General features: G+C 40.6%; 1 protein-coding gene across 10 annotated transcripts in view; it reads right to left on the reverse strand.

The window, feature by feature from the left end:
* Positions 1 to 21,505, reverse strand: part of gramd2aa (GRAM domain containing 2Aa) — a 34,419-nt gene that overhangs the window by 6,296 nt on the left and 6,618 nt on the right. For 5 of the 10 annotated variants that reach the window (XM_030415099.1, XM_030415098.1, XM_030415102.1 and 2 more), the window contains exons 2-9: positions 17,236 to 17,340; positions 10,170 to 10,227; positions 8,199 to 8,517; positions 6,437 to 6,540; positions 5,788 to 5,886; positions 2,279 to 2,350; positions 2,138 to 2,194; positions 578 to 755 (exon numbers count right to left, since the gene is read on the reverse strand). In XM_030415099.1, coding sequence (XP_030270959.1) covers positions 578 to 755; positions 2,138 to 2,194; positions 2,279 to 2,350; positions 5,788 to 5,886; positions 6,437 to 6,540; positions 8,199 to 8,517; positions 10,170 to 10,227; positions 17,236 to 17,340 — 992 coding nt within the window. The other 5 variants (XM_030415104.1, XM_030415103.1, XM_030415106.1 and 2 more) reach the window with 2 other exon arrangements.

The raw sequence follows: 21,505 nt of genomic DNA on the forward strand, positions 1-21,505 counted from the left end.
TTAGATATTTTAAATTGAGACTTATTATTTTAGAGCTGAATTGTGTTGAATGGTAACTTCTTCTGGTTGTTGCTTACAGAGTGCTGCGGGAACCAATTCATTAATCAATCATTTTTGTATTTGTTAGCATTTTTGCACGTCTGGTTCTCTCATCTCAAAACGAAGGTATGTTTGGAGCCTGAAGTTATCTTTGTACTTCTGGAGATGGATTTATGTTTAAAAAAAGTGGAGTTAATTTGTAAAGATTATCTTGCTGAACAAAACAGAACAAGGAAGATTCTAACTTCAAGGTTAGCTTTTCCTGTAAACAAGCAATAAAACAAGTTCTTTGGCATATTTTCATTTCTATTTAGTTGTATTATTTATCATTATTTTTGGGTAATTGTCTCCTCATTATCAGCAGAAAACATTGAGGTTGATCATTCTCATAACAAATTCCTAAATGTGCCACAACTTACAGAAAACTACGGGCAACCTCTGAGCCTAGAGTTCTTACAAGAAACAGGAAGTGTGTGGCCTTGAGTAAAGCCTTGGACTTCGTATCCATGTGATGACACTGCATCGAGAGTTTTATCACCTTCCAGCAGCTGCTCTGATTTGAAGGGCGCGTCCGCGGGGCTCAGGCTGCCAGTAGAGTTACCCAGGAGGTCGGGGAGGGAGGAGGACACCGACACCACCGAGGGTTTCCTCCTCCACTTTAACACTGATGGGAATTCGTCCACCACCGGGAACTCGTCTGTCGCTGGGAACTCGTCCTGTGACACAGAAGAGGATGGTGATCAAAAACTGAAGAGTTTGAACATCTCAACTTGTTTTTTTTTTTTTATTGAGGTCTTGTTGGTCATAAAATCCTCTTGAAATCCCTGATTGTAAACCTTTAGTTAGACTTTACATTACATACATTTTAGCAGTTCAACCAAGAAGTGACTTCTTCTTCTCAGATTGATTTATTTGTGTGATTTAAAAGCCAGAAAATATGAGAATATCCTGCATTTACAGGAGAGGAAATGAATAAAGGTAAAACATCAAGAAAACTTTTGTGGTGGAGTTTGTTTGCCTCTTTAGTCTTTTAACAACCTAGCAACCCAAAAGTTGTTCTCAAGTCTCAATCAAGTTATTAATAAACCGTCTGTTAAAGGATAAGTTCAGCCAATGGAAAGTCAGGCAATGTTTCGTAGTCCACAAAACATTTCTGTATCTTCACAGCAAAAAAAAAGTTGCATCATTCTCCTAAACAACTGAAGCAGATGGAGACGTAAAAAATAATAGAAAATAAGCATAAAATGGCTCCATACAGTTCTCCCGGTGTAATCCAAGCCCTAAGTTCCAAAACTGATTTGAAAATGTTAATGTTCACATGTTCGAGCCCTTTGGAGCCATTCTATGTTTTAAAACAAGTCTCCATCTACTTTAGTTATTTAGCAGAATGCTGCAACACTGTTTTGCTGTGAAGCTCCAGAAATGTTCTGTGAAATGCGAAACCTGAACTGACTTTCCACTGCCATTTTTATTTTTGGGTGAATTACTAGAAAATGGTGCTCGTGCCTTCATTTTAACCTCTGCATGCATATCTACTGAATTTCTGAAGGTAAACAAATATTCCGGATAGTTGGAATATTTCTCCTTTTGTGTCCTGAATTGATAACAAAGTGTAAATATAAAGAGCTGTTTCATCATTTCCTCGCAATGAGATTAGCAGATCTCCATGAAACCTTCTATGAACTCTGCTGGCAACATGAACACACACTCTTCTCTCTCTGAATACTTCAGTCAAGATTAGAGTCGATCAAGGACATGCAAGTTAATAGAACTTAATCATTCCCCAAAACAAAAGCTGTTTTGTCTCAGAGTCACCTGTAGTGCCCGTACACACAAGGTGACTTCACAGAGCTCTTTGATAGCATCTCTCTGACTGGGTGGATAATTCAGTGCGAGGCTGCAGCTGCAACAGAATGATCTATTGATCCTGTCTGTGTGAGAAGGTAAGTCAGCCTGCAGGTCAGCTGTAGATGTAAGCGAGAGTTGTCAGAGGCCCTCAGGCCGACATGAAACACTTGGAAACCCTGATGTCATTTTAAAGCTCTACCCATCTTTACAATTTTATGACTTTATGATTGTTAATGAAAGAGACACTGACCAACGACAAGGTTGGCTCCTCCATGAACTGCTTCAGGCTCAGACTCTTCCCGTTGACCTGCAGAGGGAGAGGACATGACATGTACACCACACAGTATATGAACAGTGTGTACTGTATGTGTGTGTGTGTGTGTGCTCTGACCTGTAGGTGTGTGCAGATCCTGCGGAGGACGTCGTACACACTGTCTCTTGATAGCAGAGACACAAATACATACTGAGGAAATGAATCAGAGAAACACTGATGTGAACAACCTGTTGATTCTGTGTTGATCGTGTTGTGCACTGAGGATGTCATTGAGTGATTCATACAGTCGTTAAAGAAGTTTCACTCCGTACTCAGATTTTAATTTATCACCAAAATTAGGTCAGACGAGAGGTATGAAACTTTGACGAGCCCTGTGGAGGAGACTGAAGAAAGACAAAAGAGCAAGAAGATCTTTTTTACACCTCAACTGCACATTTCCTCAACACGTACCTGAACCTCGGTCACTTTATCAGAAACATCAGCACTTGAGATTATTAGTGGTCGCGTGATGGCACTTCTCTGCTCTTGTTGTTAGTATACAATCAATGCATTCAGGCAAATGGAAATTTGCATTTGCAGCCTACAAAGTAGATACTAATATATTACAATTACTGGGGAGGAATACACATTTGCTAGAAATCATTTGGGTGAATAACACTTGAGGGATTCAGAGCTTTAATCTGGGGCACAAGAGGATATTTTTCTAGTCACATTTTATTCATGAAAACCTGTGAATAACAGGTTAGTGACGGCTTACCCAAATATCTCTGTGACCTGGATAAAGACCACTGATTTTTAAAGTACTTTCTGACTCGACTTCAGAGCATGTGAAACACTGTTCCTGTGCTCTCTGTCCCTGTCGCTTCATAAACAGTCCTGCTGAATCTCTGCTGACAGTCCGGTTGGTAAATGAGCTGAAAAATTACAAACAGAACCTGAACTCTGTTGTTACAGACGCGAGCAGTGAACTCTTTACCTCATAAACAGAAGATCCAACCTCAATCATGTGTGTTTACGTGGTTATGTAAAGCGTGCTACACAACGATGCAGATGTATAAGTTGAGGGCTGTTTGCCTCTCGGAAAGTATTTTGCACGACTAGAATGTAAACAACTATTTTATAGTGCTGGGTTGAGCTCCGAGCAGCTGAGTTAACATGCAACCACAAATAGAGAAAGAGAGGGGAAGTGTGTGAAGGTGAAGACAGACTCTACACACCATGGAAACTTAAAGGTATAGTTCGTGTTTTTTGAAGTGGGGTCATATAAAGTACATATCTATAGTCGATCTGTTTCCTACCGTAATCACCGATCAGCGCAGCCTCAGTTTGGAGAAGTAGAGAGCTGCTCCAGCCCAGACACTCAGCTTTGTACTGCAGTGAACGGGGTCCAGAGAAAAAGTGAAATTTAACAACCTAAAATAAGGCTCACCTAGAAAACTCTATAACAGTTCAAGTGTACGTTGTATAGAGAAAATTCACACCGCTTTACATCGCTGTCGGATCGCCCTTTCTTTTGGCACTACATTTTCTCAACCGTAGAACCTCCGTATCCCTACGCATTAGCGCAACTGGGCAACAGGTGATCTGCGAGGGCTGAAATACAGCGCGAGGCCCAGCTGCTGGACGAGAGGTTTACTTTCAATAAAAACTAAAGTTAACAGACCGTACAACCTCCGTATCCCTACGCATTAGCGCAACTGCGTAGGGATACGGAGGTTCTACAGTTGAGAAAATGTAGTGCCAAAAGAAAGGCCGGTCTGATGGCGATGTAAAGCGCTGTGAATTTTCTCTATACAACGTACACTTGAACTGGTATAGATTTTTTTAGGTGAGCCTTGTTTTAGATGGTTAAATTTAGCTTTTTCGTTGGACCCCATTCACTGCAGTGCAAAGCTGAGCGTCTGGGCTGGAGCGCCTCTCTACTTCTTCCAATCTGAGGCTGCGCTGATCGGTGATTACGGTAGGAAACAGATCGACTATAGATGTACTTTCTGTGACCCCACTTCAAAAAACCTGAACTATCCCTTTAATGGTTAGTGGTGCCAGTGTGCAAAACTTTTTCTATCTCATCAGTCTGGTAATACATCAGCCCAGTCACTCTTTGCTGTATTAATAAATTACTTCTTCTGCAATACACATGTAGGGTGGTATGTGTGTGTGTGTGTGTGTATGAGTGTAGAGTGGAGTGTATGAACGTCAGAGGATCACTGAAAAACATGTGATATTTCTAAACCTTGTGACAGCTGCCATAGCTCTGAACAGCCGGCTCTCCTGTGTGTGTGTATGTGTGTGTGTGCTGTAACTGTCTGTGTAAAGCTGATGTATGAGCGCTGCTACTTAAACACGCAGAATACTCTGTAATCTGATTCCTTGTATTAAGCAACGACTAAGAGGACATTAAAGATTTGGACTAAACTGCTAACATGCTACCTGATATAGCTGAACACCAGTCCAGTGTTTGAGTTAATCATCACTCCTGAGCTGTAGCTGAGCTGAGTGTTGGTCTGTTGGTCCACCTCTGTAGTCCAGACTTAAAGAATGGATTGCCATGAAATTCTGTACAGACACTCGTGGTCCCAAAAGGATGAGTTCTAATGACTTCGGTGATCCCTTGACTTTTCCTCTAGTGCCATCATCAGGATGACATCTCTTGTTTTAAGTGAGACATCTTGACAACTACATACATGTAACTTTGCTCAAGATATTCAGGGTCAGTGAGTCACTACATTAACTTTGGTGATGTTCTGAGTATTTATCTATTGCCATCATCAAGTCAGAACTTTAGTTTGCCCAATACTTACAACATTCCAATCATCATCAGCTGCTAATAAGGTGGTCAACCTGGTTAAAATATCCTGCTAAACAGTAGCATGTTAGCATCCTGACAGAGCAGCTAGCATTGCTGCAAGCAATTAGCCTTTTTGGTAAATTGCTGTCATTCACTACTAATTTTGTGCACTCAAAGAGCAACTCACCAATGTTACACATTAAAGTGTGTTTGCATGTTTTGCAGAGGTCTAATGCAAATGTGAAAAACGTAGTATAAAGCCTTTTGTGGCTCCACAGAAAGCTGTATGTAATCTGATTAACTGCCTCCATTGATGTCAGTCGGAGACTAAGTTACATTGTGGAGTTCCCAAAACACACTTTAACATGTAAAACTGTTGTAGTTGCTCCTTTAATGCACTAATTCAAGCCACTCAGTTTAGTAATTTGTGCCCTCAGATGACCAATCCTGCATCCAATTTTTTTAATTTCCTCCTTTCTTTCCTTTCCTTAACAACTTAATTATCTAAACTACATGTTACAAAATCTAATGTTTGTATTTGTACGCTGTTTTTGTTGTTAGGGCCAGAACAGAAGCTGAGGAGTACACTGTGTCTTTAAACACTCCTGATGAGGGGCTGAGTGTGATGTGACAGAAAGCTAAGAAGCCCTTCTGAACGTTGCTGTAACGGTGGAAAAACCCTTCACTCTGCGTTGCTACCAGGCTGGGACTCCGCTCTGCGTCTATCTATAGCACGCTGTTGTTTTTTCCATCACACCTCCCCTGGAACAGACACAGCCATGCCGTGCTAATCAGCGCAAGTATTTTAATTTGCAGTGACTGTGATGGAAGTGTTTACCTTCTGGCCAGTGTCTGTGGTGATAGCCAAGCCATTGGGCACAAGTCCTGCTGTTTTGTGCTTCTTCACCAGCCTCACAGAGACGACAGGGATAGCCACCTGAGGAGGATGGACAACCACAAAAACACTTTCATAAATCAGACCCTTAGATGTGAGGAGTAAAATGATGATAAAATGGTAGATAAGATAAAACAAAGAGTGTGATTTGAGTGAATTAGGCAGGAAAAGGCCCTCAGTAAACCAGCAGTGGACATGAAACGTGTCTTGTTTCAGTCAGAATGTGAGGAATGCAGTCTGAATAAGAAGCTTATTGTCACTGAGATGTCAGGAGAGGCTTGGTTTCAAGGAAATGAAGGAAACGGAACAATGCACAACATCAGAGAGAAAATCACATAACTGGTGAAGGTTAAAGGGTCAATACATCTACCTGTTCTTGGTATGTAATGTAACAGTGCAGACATAAAGACAGAAGCATTTTCTATGTGGGAAAATTAAGACAGAACTCCAGCTCATTATCCTGACTGACTCTCAGACTAATAATTTGTCAAGTTGTCTAATCAGCCTGTCAGATTGTGACTGGGAGTCACTTGGTTCAAGTCTGTCAGTCAGCTGGAGTTTATTGAGCTGTCTGTCAGTCAGTCAGTTGTACCTTGATGTCCTTGCCAAAGAGGTTGGCATAGAAACACAGCCAGTTTCTGGAAATGTAGAGCCGGCCTTGTAGAAGGATATCTCTGAGAAGAGCACAGGAGTACACTGAGAACAGAAGAGACACAAACATCCTCTTTAACAACTGTCAAAAAGATGAAGAACAACACATTATTATTAGAATGATTTCCAAACCCTACATTTCAAGTTTTTTTCACATCATTGGTTTGATTTTGATCAGTCACTCGTACTGTGGCAAGGTTTACGGTAAACCAGGTCGAACTGTGCAAACAGCCTAAAATCTGAATGCTCGTGTGTTTCTGAGTTTAACCAGATGGCGGAACTGAAGCAGGCAGAATCAAAGCTGGACATGGTGCCAAGGCAGCCATTTAACAAATGAACAAAAAGCAGAGAAGAAGAAGCAACTACACCGACATATTTTATATATACTTATGCAATATCGTGCATAAGATATTAGGGATCTTCAAGACTTCCTATCTTGAATGTTTGCAGTATTTCCACCACAACTTCACTATAATAAGAGTGTAAAGCCAACAGATTTCAGACCATCACAGGTATTTAAAGATACTGTAACAAGACATCTCCTTGGATGTTAAAGAAAAACTCTGGTATATCAGAAAGATTTTGCTAAAACTCTGCTGGACAATAAGAATATGGATGAATGTGAAGGGACAGAGACATTCACATCTTTACATCATCATTGGACTACATGTGTGCTGCAACCCATAATTCGTGATTGTTTATTGTTCTGACAAATAAGTGAATCATTGAGCCTCAAGTATGTGAAGATAAAGAGTTAAATATATGCCCGGCCGATATGATGGCCAATATCAGCTGATATCACTGGCAGATGTTGATGCAGAAAAAGATACTTGGGGTTGTTTATAATTATAAAATTCCCAAAAGGTTTACTGTCTCAGTGCTCTGATGTCATTTAGGACAGTGAGATTATAGTTAAACTGTAAAATATCCTACCTCCATTATATTATTGGACCGTGTTGGCCCCAAAAGTCCAGTTTCAGTCGGGCTTTAAAATGTATAGAAGCAAACATCTATCCCCTATGTAAACAGTCAATGTTTGTACCTTTAAGATGGCAATTCTTTTTCTTCTTTCAATTGCTCATTTTGCCTGAGTAACATTCCAACATTCAAAGATATACTGGATATGTAATGACAATAAAGCAGTAAATCTTGAAAATTAGAACTTTTGAGAATTTTTGAATCTGACATCATGAATAATCAACTACAAAACAAAACTACTACATTGGTGGTGAATATTTTTTGTCAATTCATTAATTTAACCATCAACTAACCATTTCAGATCACATCCATAGCCAATATCTGATATTTAAGAAAAGCCTGATATCAGTCTGAGGGACAGATATATTGATATTGAGATATTTATATAATCAGCTTTCTATCTGTGTCTTATCAGAGCTGCAGAATATTTAATAGCTTACCTTTGCTTGCTACATCTAAGCGTTTAAATAACCTTCAGGTGTGCATAAACTACAGGTCACAAACTATCTTGTAAAATGCAAAAAATAATCAGTTATTTTATTTGTATCATGTATCATTTGCCATAAGAATCAGGAGATTGAATAAATCCATATCGTGCATCTTTAGTCAGTCTCACAGTACATTAGCAGTTAAAGAGTACAGTTAAATAACCAGCTGATTAATAAAAGACATGTAACAACTGACAGCACAGACTAAAAGCTCTCCTGTGATACGAAGGACCATACCTTTCATGAGAATCTCATCCTTGGGCACGCACTGGAACAGTTTGTGGTACTGCGAGTTGTACTTGCTGACAGTCTGTGCAGAGGGACAGGGCAGAGTCATGAGCAGCTCCTTGGTGGACCGGCCTGCCTGCACAGCACCAGCACCAGCACCACCGGCCACTCCGCCGCCACCACCGGCCACTCTGGCTCCGCTCGCCGCAGACACCACCCTCTCCCTCAACGGACGCGAGCTCTGCACCAGGCTCAGCACGTTGGCACCGTACACACACACACACTCGCGCACATCCAAGGCCTGGAGCAAGCCGCTGCAAGACACACACTGTTCCCCTGTCGCCCGTCAGTATGCTGGGCCGAGACGGAGGACTGCCTCCGAGCAGCTACCTCTAGTCTAAATACAAACACACACCTGGCTCTAATGTGCACACCTACACCTACACACATACATACACAGACACACACACTACTACAAAGTTACAGCAGCAACGCCTCAGTTTACAGCCACTGAGCTCTGCTCAGAACCTACAAGGCTCTCTTTCTCTGTCTCAAATACACCTCCAGTGACTCTACACTCTGCAGCACCCAGCTGACACCCTCCCTCCTGCTCCCTGCTGCTGCACACACACACACACACGCACGCACGCACGCACGCACGCACACACACACACACACACACACACACACACACACACACACACACACAGGTACTCCTCACGACTCTCACTTGAAGTCTTTTCTGCCTTTCTGTCCTTCTATCTTTCACTTCTCCTCACGTCTGTAATGTCACACTGTCCTTACTTTGCAGAGCAGATCATACATTTTCCTCCCTGAACACACAACAGCATTCATTCATTCCCCCTTCTCCTCCCTCGCAGCTCAGACGCACCTCCAGCTTTAAATATCTCTGCCAGCACACTCTCCCTACGCTGCTGTCCTGTCCTGCATCTCGTCTCTTTCCTTCAGCTCGTATCTGCTCACTTTGGTGTTGTCTGCCGCTCCTGTTTTTGTCTTTCTATTAATAGCTCCTGCTGGAGCAGCGCCTATCCTCAAGAATATGCCGCTTACAGTAGTTTACAGAAATACAAAGCCCAGTGTTAATGGTTGATTTAACCACCTGCTGCCTACAATCATAGATGAAATGTCATAAGATAATATGTTTATATTACTGTTAATGTATGTAGCTTATATCACAGTTTGAAATGTGACCAGGATTGCATTAACTTGTTCCCTGAGTGCAAAATGATGGAATTTGTAAGGTTTTTAAATGTTTCCCAGTGAACCACATGACATAACATCTCATGACATTAAACTCTGAGAACTTTGGAGTATTAGGTGTTTGCTTTGTGATTATAAAGTTAAAAGTGATGACAGATGGAAGAATCATTTGTCAGAAATAGGGTCAGAAGAACCTGAAGATTGTGTTCAACCAACGAGAAAAATGAGGCCGACTGCAATAAACCAAAGCACAGAATTTGAGTTTGAATCAGTTTTTCATTTTTTATTTAGGAGTTTTCACGAAGTTTAAGCTTTTCATCAGCCTTCAGCAGTTTGCAAAAAGGAAGGTAGCCCAAAGAAATCAGGGCAAATAATACAGGATTTTCTTCTCTAAGAAAATAAAATGTGATACTCTTAAATAATTAAATTACACTCGTTTCTTCTGTTTGGTTTTACCGTATCTCTCAGTACTGAAGACATTTTATTGACTTAGACTATATAATTCCAACTGACAAATAAAAAGATAGAATATGCATCAGATTGCATCCTATTTTGTCACACTGGTGGAAGCCTTTGTCAGCTTTTGGGTCCAACTGTGATGAGAAAGATCAGTTTGATTTAAAACTGCAGGATGAAAGTGAGACTGAAATGTCTTCAAGTCGAGCAATCACAAAATAAACACCTCCTCACAGGGAAAGCAGCATTTAACAGGTGAGATGTAGACGACTGGTTAAACAGTTAGGATGAAAACATACTCACCGAGCCTCGGTAACATTTCTTCACATCCTCATAGGACAAGTCTTCAATCAGCTGAAACCTGTGACAAAGGGAAAAACCCACTTAGAATTAAAACATGCTGTTCTTTATAAGCATGTTAATGACTAAATGCAAAAAATACCAAACCATGCTCTTTATGCTGTTTATTAAAAATCCTGTTTTATATATTCTTACAAGCATGACTGAAGGCAGATTAATGTCTTCATCTGGATGGCATGACAAATGGTCCCTGTGCTTTAGTGTGTGTGTGTGTGTGTGTGCGTGTGTGTGTGTGTGTGTATACAGTATATATTCATTGTAAATGTACAATGCATGATAATCCCAGCTGGGCTGAAGCGTCCACATGACGAGTTAATCATCAGTGGGTGCAGAACTGCAGGGAGATCGAGGCTGTCAAGAAGCAACACAATCAAAGATAAATATTGAGTTGAGTTGTTTAAACACAGTGACCGAGCCAGGAGATTATCATGTTGTTCTTTTTATAGCGACAACACATGAACACACACACACACACACACACGCATACATTCATCACTGGCATCAAGCTGGCCTCAGGATGAACAGTCAGAGCGGTGCAGCAGATGTCACAGCATGATACTCATATCTACTGCTAATGCTGACAGAAGCACCCAGCAGATGAAATACAGTATAATCAGCCCTTTAAGGAAAATGTCACTGACAGGAGCTGCTGTCCCAGTTAAGATGCTATGTAGAAGAAGGCACGTATGCAACCATGAAGTCTGAAAGGCTCTGTGTTTTTTGAGGGATTATTTCTTTACAGACACTTTCTTCCTCTATCTGTGTGCTTGTGCTGCTGCAGGTGATTGACAGCAAACAGAGCGACGTGACGCAGTGCTGATAAGAAAACACTTGGGCTCAAGAAGATACTGATAAAACAGAAGCTCTGGCAAAACTAAATTGTCTCTTCATGTTTACTGTGATGGATTATCTCACTCAGTGGAAGCCATTTTTCATACTCTGCAGCAGAGAATGGCATCAAATGACGGGAGGAAGGGGAGCCTTGATATCTCCAACACTGCAGAGTCCAACAAGGATACCGTGAAGGAGACAGGAAGACTCTTACCTCTGCCAAAAACATCCTTGATGTCTTTTCTCTTTTAACATTAAGAGGAAATAAATGTAGTCTTGGGGATACAAACAAGTACACCAGCAGGTGCACTGTACAAGCATTTACTTAAATATTGTACTATAGTTTCTTTATCATATTTAATGACACTTTATACCGCTACAACCTAAAACTATCCAACAGTATTAATTTGTTAATTTCCCTCTATTTGACAACATTAAAATCTTGTCAGCAAATCAGAATTAATATTCCAACTATGTTAGTAAACATGAGTTAGAGTTACACATATACAGTATGTTTTAACAGCAGTTCTGTACCTTTAATAGGACTTTAATCAGATCTTCACTACACATTTATCGCGGCCAAACATATTCAGGACAATGATTTTATCACGCTAACTAAAGTGTCTCCTTATAGCCTTTTACTAGCTAACTTTACCCTACAATACAAGAACAATGCTGTTTATTAAATTCCATGTCTTACCTTCATGAATCAGCTGCTGAAGATGCTAATGTTAACTTTAGTCATCTTTTCTTAGCACCACACTGTGCATGTAGCCAACTAGAGAATATTTAAAAAACTTTCTTTTCATTCACAAGTGTATCCTCTGACAATGCTGGGAAAATTAAAAGTCTACGTGATACCTGACGCACAATAAGTAGAGCTTGACTGGACAGGGGTAGCAACAGTAACTAAGGGGGGCGGGGCTTAGCCAACAGTAGTTACTTAGCCTTATTAGCTGTTAGCATAGGTCAGTAATCACTTAAAACTAATGTAAATACAGTGTCAGTGAAAAGACACACACACACACACACACATATATATATCATTGATGCCATTTTATCCTCATTGGTTCAGAGTAATATTTCAATCATGAATTTTCAACATGGCTGCACTATGATATGATTCAGCAGGGACACCATAATGTGACAGCACTGCATCGGTATTCTCCTTGAACGTTCTCCTCTCCTGGTTTATCATAAGGTGCCATGATGTTAAAATAATCCTGACTGCAACAGGCAGACTGTCGGCGTCCTGCTCTGATGTGAGACTCTCCTCGGGTAAGAAGATAGTGTGACCTCTGTCCCTGAACAACTCTCCCTGCTCTGCTGCTTCTTTCCATGTTGCCCTGTGAACACAGTGGAGGTGAACCTGTGACTTCAGGGTGTCTCTCATGATGAGCCCGAGATAATTATGTCAGGGAAACGCTGATGTCTGAGTCTCACCGCACAGAAAGAGCAATAATGTAGAGTTAAATCTGTGAATGTTAAAACCTCTACAGCAGACACACATTTATCATATATACATATATATATTAGGGCTGTCAAACGATTATTTTTTTTAATCGAGATTAATTACATTTTGTCCATAGTTAACTCGCAAATTAATCACAATTTTTTTGGCACATTTTTTTCTGTTCTAAATGTACCTTAATGTATTTTTTTCATCTTCTTAATACTTTTAACAACATAAGAAAGGGCAAATATGCTTGCTTTAGGAACATTTTTATTCAACACTTCAAATCATGCAGGAAAATAAAAGGCTCAAAGAATATCACCTTACTCTAAATGGGATCAAAACATGGTGATGTCTGCTTTTGGCGAGGGGGGACTGGGGCTCTCTGCATCTGCCATGTGTTTGGCTTGCATATTTGAGACTCGACGTACTTCAATGGTAACTCATTTCATGTCGACAGTACGTGCAGATAACTTTTGTACTATCGACCGAACCATCTGGCTGTGTTTTGAAAGTCAATATGCCGTTCATAAGTCCATTCTCCATTTACTTTCCCTTTCGCTTATCAGTCCACTGTGTTTTTCCCGAACCGGCAACCCTGCTTCTTCTTCTTCTGATTCCCTTTCTTATTTTTCTGCCACTCTCTGGATCAAGACTACAGGTGCCATCGACGACCGTAAATCATACAATGCGTGTTTCTTTTTTTTGAAATACAGAGCGTTAATCGCGCGTTAAAAAAATTAGCGACGTTAAGAGGATGTTGCGTTAACGCGTTATTAACGTTATTAATGCATTAACTTTGACAGCCCTAATACAGCCCTCTTGCTGCTAAAGCGACTTCCCACTCACAACAAATTACCATGGTAACCAGGACAAGCAATGATCCAGGTGAACGACATTCGACAAGTGACAAACGACAAGTGTTGAGCAGAACTTGTTTACTCTGTTTACATTTCTGTTGATTGCCCTGCCATGAAGAAGACTTCATTTTGGATTGTTTGTCAAACTACGTTTTCTAAGGTTAGATTTCATTCTTAACATTGAGCTGATATAATAATTAACATCAACAATTCAGGACTGCCCAAAGGGAGGCCCGCAGGTCAAAGCTGGTTCACCATCAGATTCTATTTGGCCCGCCAGATGTTTCTAGCAAATTAAAATTTAAATCAATAAAATAATAAGGATGTAAGAATCTCTTTATGCTGTTTAAATTTTATGATGTTAAAACTGCTTTTTTAAATTTAGAAGTTTCTTAATTACATATATTATTCTTTAGGAACATTTTACATCTTGAGGCCCAACAGTAAAAATCAGTTCTTACCCTCTAAGGAAAAAAGTTTGGTTGCTCCTGAACTAACAATAAAATTATACCCAATATGTATTCATGTTTGCTGGACTTCTATTTGAAATCTTTTTTTACTTTATCAATAGTAAAATGGTAGAGGTTAAGGTAACATGAAATAGAAACATACAAGTACAAAAGTGTACTTTTGTGTACTCTGATTCTCTAAATGAAGCAGAGGATGGTTGTGAGAGAGGATCCACAAGTCAGACTGGAAACAAACCCAAGCAGGGTTAAAGTGTCAGGGGTTGACAGATGCTGTGGCTCCCTCCTGTGTGTGTGTGTGTGTGTGTGTGTGTGTGTGTGTTTGTATAAGAGCAAGCTGCGGCGGTTGTTTACAGCTGAGCAGTGCAGCTGTGACAGCGATGTCAGCTCTCCTGCTGGACACGTCACAGACGCTTAAAGTGACACATCCCTCACTTTACAGAACATTTCATCTTCACACCTGCAAAAACTAAATCCACCATGTTCTGATCCAAAACCTGCAGACAAGGGCAAAATAGTTCTAGCTTTGCCTCTAGAACATCACACAAGCTGTTTACCTTCAGAGGTCGTTCAACGCAGTGAAAATTCATTTAGAGAACAGGATACTAACGATTGATCCCAACTAACACGAGGCACAAATCAGGTCATCGGAGGAGTCAGGGGCTGACCTTCTCCACATTTAATCATTTTGCGTAGCCTGTCCTAGATGTGCAAATTCTTGGTTCTTCTCATTAAACTCAGCCTCCCTGAAAAGACGAGCCATTATCTTGTGACCATGTTATGAACAATAGTGCATGTGTGCTGCTCTGCCTGCTGGTTGCTGCCTATAAATAGGATCCACTGTGGCTCTGTACTCCCAGGTGGAGAGAACAGAGTGATTATTAAAAACACAGGAAGCTCTGTGGGGACTAACGGGCTCTCCAGTCCTTGCTCTCCATCTGTCTGCCTCTCTTTTACACCAGATCCAGGTCTTAATCAATACTGCGGCTACATCTAGATATAAAAGCAGGCTACAGGCAATTCCCATTATGGTGTTCGGGGAGCTGCGAGTGTGTCAAGGTACAGCGATTTTTCACAAAGGGTGTAAACAGGGTTACGCTGGGATGACATGTGGGGAAATGATGGACAGGTGTCAAAGATACACCACTCCAATTAAGTGCCACCTGAAGTTTATTTTAGGCATCATTTAGAGGGTTTGAAATGAAATCACAGGCCCAGGAGGCACCATCAAATTCAAATGTTCCAGCCAAACATGAAAATCACTAAAGCAGGTTTTGAGGGATTTCATACAGCAGCAGCAGCAGAAAGAGTTGATTCTCTGCAGCAGAAGGCTAAGTGGAATGTGGACAACATGGTGAGCCTGCACATCAAGTGGAACAAGGTAGAATAACCCAAATCCTCACAGAGCAAGAACAACTGATTGATCTGGAAGCTCAACTATCAGCTTATACCCCTGTGTGTGTGTGAGTGTGTGCGTGTGCGTGTGTGTGTGTATATACGCATGCGCCTTTGTCAGTGTATCTCAGTGCCCTTGGCGGTGAGGCTGAATAGTGAAACTAATTACAAGCTCAAAGAATCCTAAATTGAATCCTAAATTAGAAAGCGAACACCTCCCATCGGTGGCCGGTGCCGAAGTGGACTCAGTCAATAATTCAGCTGGAGGAGAAGAAAGTGGGACTGAGAGCGCTGACAGAAGTGGAGAGACGCACAGAGAGACTTTAACGTGTCCACCAGAGAAGATTCAGAGATCGGAGTTTGAAACACAACTTCTTCTTTAAGAACCGTTCACACAAATATCACCCAGATGTCAGCTGATATTTAGTTTGTACAGCAAACTGACACACGAGCCAAGTGACTGCCTGCAGCTTCATTGGCCTCTTTTCAACTGCAAAGGGAAAATAATCATAATTTATTTATTACTTAAGAATTGTTAGAGTAACTGATGTGTGTGTGATAATTTATCAGTAAGTCTCATCAGCCAACTTCCTGTTATTGGAGCTTTATCTCATTTAACGTGTGCCCATAATTGCAAGCTAACGAACCATTCGTATGAACAATTATGTCAAATTCCGCATGTACTGTGTTAATACTGCACAGTACATGAATTTTCCATATGCAAGAAGAATTTCTGGGTATACTCCGTCAACTTACTGCTCTTACCCAGGAGCCCAGAACATGTACTGCGTGTCCTCAGACTGTCAGACTGATGACAAGTTTTATTTACTATTGTTGTGAGCTGATTCATCTCTAACTTTACTTAGGAGAATATTTTACACAAGAAATCAGCTGTGTAGATTTCAAATCTGGGCAGTTTTACAAAAATTAACTGCAAGCGGAAAATATGCTCCATTCTTTTTGGAGTTGAGCAGCTCCACATGTAGCTGTTGGGGCAGCTAGCTAGCCAGTCAGCTAACTGGCTCTTATGGTACGTTCTGTTGCAAGTTGGAAGTCTGAATTTCCTCAAGTTTTTTTTCCAAGTTCCAAGTGCATTGAACACACCATTGTGCCTGGTCACACAGAGCAGATGACTTCAGCAATATTACTGTTAACTGCATCACCTTTATTCAGTTTATTTTCATTTATTAAAGTTGAGCACTGCTTTGGGTAAACTTTGTAAGACAACGTAAATACCCAGACTAATCCTACTCCTCCTCCTCCTCCTCCTCCTCCTCCTTCTCCTGCTGTGCTGCAGAGAGGACGTCTGCTTCCGTCTGCTGGAGATCACATACTTGATCGTTCAGCAGGCAGAACGCAGTCAGTGCATTAATATGTGAGCAGACACTTGCTGCTCCGGCTCTGTGTTTCTGTTGAAAATCAGATTGAATCACACGCAGCAACAAAGAAGTGCTGAGGAGAGTTGATATGCACACACTGCTTAATGTTCAAGACCGACATGTTCATCAAGCGTTCACGTCCTCCACATTCAGTAAGTCAACTGACACACACCCGGCTTCAGTGTTCAATCCCATCCCAGCACAGATTCCCCTGGATTACACTGCCCCTGCCTGCAATCCTGTTTATATAACACACACACACACACACACACACACACACACACACACACACACACACACTGTATTTGAATACTTGCACGAAAAATGTGTTAAAATGGATTAAAACACTTAAGAAGAATTATAACTTCAGCAATTGAAAAGTTACTGTACACTCTGTACAGTGTGTGTGTGTGTGCGTGTGTGTGTGTGCACTTTCGACCATTGTTTGACATCAAATACAGCTGAAATAAAAGCACAAAATAAGTGCTGTGAAAACAAATCTCCTCAGGCTGTGACCCATGACTGTGCACAGGATACAGATGGTGTGTGGGGAGAAAGAAAGAGCATGGAAATACAACAAGTGCTGGAGAACAGTATGTGTGTCTGTGTGTGTGTGAGATTTGCCTAAAGTGGCCGTGTGTGTCGTCATCCTTGGAGGGTTCCAGGTCCTGTGTTGAGATCAGGCCCGTCTCCTCGTTGTGCTCCTGCGGCTCCGTCATGCTCCGGGCTCTGAACACACAAACACAGCTCTGTTAGCAGCAGGCGGCGCTCCGCTGGACGCTCGATTACTCTGATAAACACTCATGTTTGTTTTTTTGTCCAGGTTTGGCTTCAGAGTGTGCTCTTCCCCAAACCTGTATGGGCCAAACAAGTGGACTCTGTCTTTTAAATCAACACAATGATGATGCAACACTCAAAGTCTGATTCTGCTGGTTTAAACTACAGTGAAAATCGCGACTCAGCATTCTAAATGTGTGTTTGTGTAAATGGGGTCAGTGTCTGCTCTCGCCCAGATGTGTACAGAGAAACAGAGCACCTCGGAGGCTGCGCAGATGGCTGACCTGATGAGCTGCTGTGAGCTGACTCAAACATTTTCAAAAATAAACTTTGAAACTTTCAGCACAGAATATCTCCGGATGCCAAAAGACAAAGAAACCAAGGATATAACCATAAACTTTCTAATATTCAGTGTTGTTTTCACATTTTATACTGTAGTTGATCACTGACAACTAGTAAAGCGAGGCACGATACACACATCACTATGAGACAATTCAACTAAGACTCTGAGGTAACCAAATCATATCTCAGTGTGCGCTGTCATTGGTTATGTGGTTCAGGTCATTTTAAAGTCTCGTTGAAGTTGTTTTGCATACAGTTTGAAATGGATGGCAGCAAGCAGCTTCCTGTTGGAGGAATAACGAGCCTTCAGCCTCTGTCTACAATCAGACCACAGAAGCAATGGAGCAACTGAAGGGTGATCTGCACTTGACTCGACTACATGATCTGTCTTGTCAGCCATTTACCCCCACGGTCCTTTCAGATAAGCTCAAGTACTCCAGCTCTTCATATTGTGTTTCAAATGTGGTCTATTGAACAGCTTTCAACTGGATGTGCACAGTTTATTATATGAAAGTGGATAATGTTACAATATTTTTTTCATTTAATTCAATTGTTACCTGTCATCCTCTTGACCTACTCATAAACATTACCTTATATAAGACTGAATGTCCCGATAAAGGGTTTGATAAAGATTGCCTTCTTCTTCGCTTACTGTTTCAAAGGTTTATCCATTACTTTGCTATTTCAACTGTCGGTATCTTTCTTTGGCTCTTTTCATCTAACTGTTATTATTAACGTATAATTCAATGCTTGCTCACACAATTATTAATCATTATATTTATCTATTTAAACTGTTTATTCATTACTTTTAACTTACACTTCTTTAATTACTTCTAGAGCCATTTTAACTCCAAGTGTAGCCACGTAGCCTTAACTCTTTACATTTAGCCAACTAGCCTATGTTACATTTACCTACACCTCCAGTGTTACTGTCCCATTGCTATTGATCACATTACATCTATCAACTCAACTGTTTATCCATTACTTTTAACTAACATGTTTTAAATCAGTTCATTAGCCTACTTTAGCTCTGCTGGTGGTTTAAGCCTACTTTATACTGCTAGCTATCTAAACTGTTATCTGTTCATTTTAATAAGTCTATTTAGGCTACTTTTAGCCAACTAGCCTATGTTAATATCTCTTCTATTGTTAGCTCACTAACTGATGTTATCTGTTCATTACTTATGTCGGCTGTTGATAAATAGCCTGTCAACAAGAAGCTGCTGCAGAAGAGTGGTAAATTTTGTCAGCTTTTCAGTAGAAATCCAGCTAAGCTAGCGGAGTTTTAATGCCCCGGACTATGTGCTGAGACCCTATTTGTACTGTTGCTGAAGTTTGGTGCTGTTCTGAGCATTATTTGTGGCTTTTTCGTGGCGGTTTATATTTGGATCCATTTACTGCACTGTATTGTTGTCGTCTGGTCGTTTCTTAAATTAGCAGTCTGCTAACTTGATCTCTCGAGAGGGGGTCTGACACAGTTTCACGGTGTGTTAGACCATGGATTAAACTTACACCGGAATATCCCTTTAACTGTTCATCCACTTGCCCAACTTCTGTCTATAATTTAACTGTAAATCCAAACTTTAGCTCATCTACATGTTTCACTTTAGTTCGCCACACTTGCTGCTCAACTGGTTATCTATTAATGTAAGCTACTTCAACAGTTTATCTATTGCTTGTAAAAAAAAACACCAACACTGCAACCGTTTATCTGTTCCACTATCCATTAGCCTGCTTTTAGCTAACCATGTCAATGTTAGCCCAATCCATTAGCCTACTTTTAACTGCCAAAAAGCCAATAACTTTTAGCCCTGTCAACTGTGTCCATTACTTTGATGTTTGTCAACTGTATATCCATTGTGTTTAAAAAGACTGCAACTGTTCTTTTTTTTATTTTATTTTTTTACTTTTAGCTAATAATTTCACTTTTAGCTAAATATGTCAATGTTAATCCATAAGCCTAGCCTAGCCTACTTTCATGAGCATGTCAACTGTCTATCCATTACTTTAGGCTAACAGCCAATGTTAATCCATTAGCCCAATTTCAACTAACTCAATTGCTTTTAGGGTGTCAACTGTTTACCTTTTACTTTTAATTTTCTAGTGAGGCCAATACTTTTCAACCCTTCACAATTGGTGAACAAACTATTTCAACCATTTACTGTTGAACTGTTTATAATTTCAGTGGGCTGATTGATCCATTACTTTCAGGGAACTGTTTCAACTGCTGGCTTGATAATAACCTTTCACACACTCTTAATGGATAGCCTTCAATAGTATTTGTGTGGTACACTGTCTCATGTTGGTGTATGTAGCCGACTATACAGTCAGCATGAAGCTGTACAGCTGGTATCTTACTGGATATTGTCAATAATCCCATCTGGCTGTTTATTATCTATTTTTAATCAAATCCTTAATTATCTGATTATTCTACAATCATACATTTAGGCTCCAGCTGGTTGGGGAGCCTCAATCTAGATGATTTAAGAAGAATTAAGCTGGTATTATAAAATCCAAATGCTTTTTAGCGTTGTCATAAAACAACACTCGTACTGAAAAGCTTCTATCTTTCAATTATGTTTGTTCCTCTTATCTGCACATTAAATCTCTCCCTTTAAACCTGCAACACAAACACCCACCTGCCCTTTGCCTGGTTTTCCTATGGGAGAGAGGAAGTCGTTACCACCTGCCCTGCTATAATTACAGGTGCTGATGGAAATAAGCTCCCTGCTGCAGTTTCCAATGTATTATCTCTAATTGGCCAGAAGCTTCTCGTCAGCCGCTGAACTGTTCAAACAAAGGAGGCTTCCTGATCCTGGAGGTTTTACATCTGACTGTTTATCTGTGATCACAGAGGGTTGAATGGGAGGTGAAGGGCCTATTGTGAGAGATAAGAGGAGGGTTTGTGGGGTCTTTTCACTTTAAGCCTGAGGTTAAGGGACTCAGGAGGGGTATCTGATACCAGATGTGTGGCCTGAGGGCAGGTTGGAGCCTTGTGAAAACAACGTTGAAAGGGTGGAAGTGGCTGGGTTAGATTATTTTGACAAGATTTCCCAGCAAGAATACCCAATTTGCACAATATTATCATTATTATTAAGATCCATTGTTACATATTTTAACTAACAAATGCCCTCGTTTTGGCAACTTACAAATTAAAAAATCATTAACACCTGTATCACATGGAGCAGTTTAAGCTTTCCAAGGACCACATCAGGTAGCATTGCCTGTTTTAGACCATACAAACAGTATAAGTTTAGAGATTGATTTCATCTCCTACTGGTTCACTTTCATGTGAGCAACTTGCAGAGATACTGTATGTGACTCTTGCATGAGGTGGGGTTAGACAGTTTGTCACCTGAGTTTTAGTTTAATTCGACAGGAGAAGAAAATCCTAGTGACCTTTTACCTGACAGCTGGGAACAGCTAGACACAACACTGAGTCCTTGTCAGCACAGGGAACAGACTTTGGATGTGTCTCTGTTACCATGTTTACTAAATGTTTGCCTGCCGTCTGAAATCCTTATGAAACACTTACACACTGAGCCTAATCACACTGTCACTGACACAAACAGCCCGAGATGAACATTCCAAGAGGAAAAAGGAAGATGTTTTGGTCTTATTTAATCTGTGCATGTTTGCAGGAGTTAAACAAATGATCTAAACCACAGACTCTGACTTCCTCTCTGTCTGAAACTTTCATTTACCTTTTATTCTTAGTGTCGGTCTGACGTGTTCGTAAGCAGTGACGTGCTTCTGCCGAAAATACATCCAAAAA

The sequence above is a fragment of the Sparus aurata genome, chromosome 4, assembly GCF_900880675.1.
Source record: "Sparus aurata chromosome 4, fSpaAur1.1, whole genome shotgun sequence".
Classification (NCBI taxonomy): Eukaryota; Metazoa; Chordata; class Actinopteri; order Spariformes; family Sparidae; genus Sparus; species Sparus aurata.